The sequence below is a fragment of the Acanthisitta chloris genome, unplaced genomic scaffold (assembly GCF_000695815.1).
Source record: "Acanthisitta chloris isolate BGI_N310 unplaced genomic scaffold, ASM69581v1 scaffold14018, whole genome shotgun sequence".
Classification (NCBI taxonomy): Eukaryota; Metazoa; Chordata; class Aves; order Passeriformes; family Acanthisittidae; genus Acanthisitta; species Acanthisitta chloris.
Window position 1 is genome coordinate 1 of NW_008686546.1, and position 5,887 is coordinate 5,887.

Consider the following 5,887-nt stretch of genomic DNA (forward strand, 5'->3'; position numbering starts at 1 on the left):
TATCACTCTCCTATCACTACAAGGAGGTATTCTTGACTAAGCAACAACTTACAAAGCGTGAGGAGTTGTCATTCCTCACAGTCTTGGCATTCCCAAAGGCCTCCAGCAGTGGGTTGGCGCTGATGATTTGATCCTCAAGCGTTCCCTGCAGGGCGAGAGTTATTTAGCTGACAGGACAATGACATGCCAAGTGTTGACTCTGTTCTTCCTGACTCACCTGCATTTTGCCTGATGTCTGCTCCTCCTTCTTCTTGTCCCCACTGGCTGCAATTGTTGCAAAGTACTGGATGACACGTTTGGTGTTCACAGTCTTCCCGGCACCGGATTCTCCACTGTCAAAGCAGAGAGAGGCAGAGAGTGTGTGGTGAGGCAGGAGGATCCCTGGCACTGGGCAGCCCCACAGGGACCCGAGCAGGGCTGTACGTACGTGATCAGGATGGACTGGTTCTCCCGATCTGTGGAACGGGTAGAAAAAACCCAATATTATTAATGTGTGTCATGAATATCCTTGATAAAAATATTCCTGTGACTTTTAGTAGATGCACTAGCAGAAGACAGCTAAATCCTCTCACAAACCTCTCTGCCTTGACCCTTACTTCCTTTTGAAATTTTCAGTGCTCCTGGCTGCAGCTGGGAAGCTGATCTGTCATCCCTGGTGTGGTTGTCAGGTGTTCATTTTCTGGATATTCTCTTCATGTCAAGTTTCTCATTTGCTTTATAAAAATAATTCCAACTAAGGGGCAATTTTGTAGGTTTACTGATTAAATGAGCTATCTGTAAACTGAAGTGACCTGGAGCATGTGCTTCTCAAGAACTTTATTACATAGGAGCAGCCACTCCTGAGCAGTCCATAGTCCCCTAGATGTTTTTTTTCTGTCTGCAGGAAATTGATTGTTGCTTGAAGAAATTCACAGAAACATCACAAAAAGGTATCAACCTTTACCCAAATAGTCTCCCATGCTCTAGAGTACTGAAAATTTGGTACTTTCAGAGCTAGATTTGATGTTTCTGTGTGCAATATCTTGTGCTGAGTTTGCTTCCCAGAATTTTGTCTGGTTGCTTTTTTAATACATGTTCCCATGGCTATTTCATTGATAAAATCTTTGCACTATGAAACCTGAAAAGATCTGCATGGAGTCTGATGATACGAAGCCATTAGGGAACTAACTCTTACTAGAAAGTCTGGGCTCCTGCACTGTCAAGTCTGATGATACGAAACCATTAGGGAACTAACTCTCACTAGAAAGTCTGGGCTCCTGCACTGTCAAAGTTCCTGCACATCTCTTGAACGTGCCACCAAGGGTAAATATTGGATGACTTACATAAATATGGCCATGATAAGACACAGTATCTAACTGTCAATTTATTATTATTCTGTTTTCATTGTATTCTCTTCCAATTGACCTTCTTAATGCTCTGGATACTACAGAATTAAATATAGTATTTTTAAAGAAAACCAACTAACTCACCAGTCAGCATGAACTGATAGGCATTGTCAGAGATGGAGAAGATGTGTGGAGGAGCCTCCTGGCGCTTCTTGCCTCGGTAGGCCATCACCACCTCGGGGTTGTACACCGGCAGCCACTTGTAGGGGGTGACAGTGACGCAGAAGAGACCCGAGTAGGTCTGTGGGGAAGGGAGACAGCACGTTGGCTTGCCCTGAGCCTGGCAGAGCAGTTCCTGCAGCTGCCCAAGGGAAGCTGCTGCTGGCACTCACGTAGATCATCCAGGCTGCGTAACGCTCTTTGAGGTTGTACAGCACAGCGGGTTCGTGGAGGTGGGTCATCATGGCCATGTCCTCGATCTTGTCGTACTTGGGAGGGTTCATGGAGAAGACTTGATCTTCCTTCACGGTCAGGGTCTGTTGGAGGACAGGAAAGTATATGTATGTCAGCTAAGGGCCAGAATGGGCATGAAATTTTGTTTGTAAGTCTTGCATTTACTCACCTCTCCCCCTTCAGTCTTGACAGTGACCTTCCCTGCATCCTTACTCTCGATTTTCCCTTTCACATAGGATTCCTTTGCGTGGACCACAAAGACACATGTCTTGGCATCAAACGGTTTGTTCTGGGCCTCGATTCTCTCCTTTTCCGATTTTCGGAGGTAAGGAGCAGCCTCCCCAAAGGCAGCCATCTCCGCGTCCGCGCTTGCCATGGCTGCGCTTTTCCAGGAGGCAGCGGCAGCAGGGTAGGCTGCAGGAGAGAAGATATGTCAGTGGCTGAACCTATGTGCAAGAGAGAAGCAATGCTCTTTGAGCTTACTAAGAATGTCATCTAAGAGCCTCAGTACCTGAACATTATGTGGAAGAGAGGAGATCTCTTGCACTTTGATCTCTTCCAATATTAAAAGAGGTAAAAACAAGTCAAAAGTTCAATTTAAACTTCCCAGTCTTGGCTTAAAATACTTGCATCCTTCTCTAAAATTAATCCTTAGATATCAAGCTATGCAATGAAGTACAGAACAGGTGTTTAGTGTGCAGTATGTTGTGCAGTTTAGCAGTATTGTCTCATCTTTTGAACTCCAGCAAATTTAGGTATTTCCATAACAAAGACTTCAAATTAATTAAGTTCCTGCTTTATTCTTTTTTAAATGCTACTGAAAGTCTCTGAAATACTTCCTTGTCTCAAGGCAAATAGTGGCACTCTTAAATTTCCTTGCTATGAACTCATCCTGCATTATGAGAGATATAAATGTCACTATTGCCTGTTCTGCTTTCCAGAAATCTTAAACTCTTGGGTTTCACCGTGTTTCTAATAAGTTGCTATATTTTGGTATTCATTCTAGTGACAGAGGTGGAAGTCAGTCACCTCTGACTGAAAAAAACTTGCTTAGTGTTGCACAGATATCCACAACTAATACATAAGTTGAAGGGAAACCTGCTGCCTTCAAACTTACAACAAAACTACTGGTGATAGAAACAGTCCATGACAGAAATGGATATTCAACCCTTATAGGAAGGTAAATGGAATAAAAAGCTTTATGTTTTGCCCAGAAGTTCACAGGAGCAATACACTTACCTTGAAATTTTCTGTCAAGACTGGGCACAGCACTCCAAAGAGTCTTTTATAGGCTCTGATATGCAAATGCTTTGGATGTTACCTTTTCCTTCTGACAAAACATATGTTGGCAAACCATCTTTGGCAAAATATTGTCTGGCAACAGAACTCATGGCATAATTGTCATTTGATTTGACCTGATATATTTAGAGATGTTTTTCATCTTACCATTCCTGTGGATACATTTCCTATAAATAGTCTGACAAGGCTATTAATATTGGAATCAGGACTAGTCAAGGCACGTAAAGAACTTTGATGTAGGATTTATTGGTTCCTCTACTGTCTCTACAGGTAACTTAATCTTTGATCCAGATGGGATTCTTTGGCATTTCTGTGCTGTTACTATTCCAGGTGTAAAAGCCAAATAATAAAATGTATCTTGTACATGTAATCCTATCAATTTGGGGTTTTACATCATCAGAAAAGGCAATTCTACAAAACACAAATCATGATGAAATGTCATTCAGAAATTCATTATAAATTCTATGGAAAAGAGGAAATCCAGACACATAATGTGGACCAGGATTTTGACTACAATATCATTAGATACAGAGGAATCCCCACCTGGAGTAGTGCACACAGGTCTGGTGTCCCCAGCATGAGAAGGACATGGAGCTGTTGGTGCACGGCCAGAGGATGTCATGAAGCTGCTCAGAGCACTGAGCACCTTCCCTACGAGGACAGGCTGAGAGAGTTGGGGCTGCTCAGCCTGGAGAAGAGAAGGTTGTGTGGAGACCTCAGAGCACCTGCCAGGAGCTGAAGGGGCTCCAGGGAAGCTGCATACGACTCCTGGTTAGGAGCTGCAGGGACAGGACAAGGAGCAATGGGGAGAAATGGAAAGAGCGAAAATGAGATGAGATCTTAGGCAGAAGTTTTCCCTGTGAGGATGGTGAGACACTGTCCCAGGTTGCCCAGGGAGGCTGTTGCTGCCCCAACCCTGGCAGTGTTCACAGCCAGGTTGGATGAGCCTTGAGCAACCTGCTCTGGTGGGAGGTGTCCCTGCCCAGGGCAGGGGGTTGGGAATAGATGATCTCTAAGCTCCATTCCAATCCCTTAACATACTATGATACTATAAATCCAATGGACAGCAAGTCAGAATACTGTTTCAAGTCTGAACATGCAGTTCGTGCCTGCAGTGTGAAAGGTGACTCCTCAGCTATAGCAGCAATTAAATATCCACGTGAATAAATCTGCACTTGGTGATTTTCAGAAACGAAAAGATTCCAAATGTGCATACTAGAGGAATGTTCACTGGTGCAGTAGTCAGTCATAAATGATACGTTTCAAACAAACAAATTATTCGTATTATCTCATACCTGAAAAAAATTATATAGCTTTTTTTCCAAATAACTTCAGGTTGTAGAAGATTTGATACTTCTGTTACAGAGCTAATGTAAAAGAAATATGTAAGATTTTATAACTAGCACTTCTATTGATAGGGAAATTTTCTGTTTCTCAGACTTTCTTAAAGATACTCTAAGGGTTGAGAAAGATAAATAGGCAAAAGTAACCTAGACCAGAATTTACCTGCAACCCCCAATATATGTATACTCAGTAATCTACAGTGATACATCCCAATTCCTCTCACACAAACATGAGGTGGTAACACCTTCAAGGGCTTAAACCTCTATTGCCAATATTCACTGTCCATTGTTAATATATACCAAGCAATGTCCTCAGTGGAGTCAGGGAGCAGGGGAGGTCCCTGCAGCCCTTCACTGCCTACAGCTCCCAAAACCTCAACCCTTCCATGCAAACACAATTCCACAATCACAGGCACAGCATACAGTCTGAGGTCCTCTGCACTCTGCCTCAGTCCAGCACTCTCATCCCATCACCATGTCTAAGATGCATTCTTAAATATTCATACAGCTCCAGCAACAAGAACTCTCAACACTCTTCTGCCTGGATTGGGGCAGCAGAGCTGTAGGCAGTCCTACACAATGTAGATACGCTGAGAAAGGAGGAATCTGCCACTAGTTCTGGAGAGTGAGTGGTCAAGTTCTAGGATAAAGGGCACTGTCACTTGAGCTGCTTTAGTGTTCTAAACATCCTCCTCTCCTGGTCATTGGCATTTTGATTATTAAAAGGTCTCAGTGGATAAAGCTCATGGAAGAGCACAGAGGCAAGGCCAGAAAAATTATGGCCATGATCCAAGGAGTTATCCAACGTCAAACACTGGCCTGAGCATGAGGAGTTTGTTCCAAGGATGAGCACGCAGTGCTTTGAAGTTCAAAACCAGAGCTCACCCCTGGGCTCCCTGCACAGGGCAGGGAGAGGCTGACGGAAACACTCTTTGCCCTGTCCAGGAGAAGCCCAGAAACAACCTATGGTAAACAGTGCATGCAGGAGCACCTCAGAAGTCCTGACTCTCTGGACATACAGAACTTAGAGGACAGGATCACAGAATGGTTTGGGTTGGAAGAGACCTTAAAAGAATCATCTAGTCCAACACCACTGCTGTGGGCCGGGATAGCTTTGACTAGATCAGGTTGCTCAAAAGTGCCATTGAACTTGAGGATGCACACATCCAATGATGGGGCATTCCCATATTCTGGGCCCAGTCTGTTCCAGTGACTCACTGGCCACATCTTAAAAAACATCACTCAATATCCAACCAGAATCTACCCTTTTTCATTTAAAACCTTTGCCTCTTGTCCTATAGGCACAGGCCTAGGTAAACAGCCTCTCTATCTTTTCCCCATCCCCATGACCTACTGGAGAGCAGGTTTGTTGAGAACAGGAACAGGAGTCACAGTCAGGAATTACTGTCCTTGATTTCTCGTCATGTGATACTAAATTTCTATTCACACTTCAGTCACTAAGAAATA

The 5,887-nt window shown here is 43.8% G+C and overlaps 1 protein-coding gene across 1 annotated transcript; it reads right to left on the minus strand.

The window, feature by feature from the left end:
* Positions 1-52: 52 nt before the first annotated feature.
* Positions 53-2,154, minus strand: LOC103807477 (myosin heavy chain, skeletal muscle, adult-like; the record flags this gene model as incomplete). Its single annotated transcript, XM_009080205.1, has 6 exons — positions 1,948-2,154; positions 1,718-1,861; positions 1,470-1,626; positions 428-455; positions 218-332; positions 53-145 (listed from the first exon to the last, which is right to left on the minus strand). Coding segments are annotated over exons 1-6 (744 nt in total), but the record flags the coding sequence as incomplete, so codon positions are not given.
* Between the last annotated feature and the right edge of the window lie 3,733 nt (positions 2,155-5,887).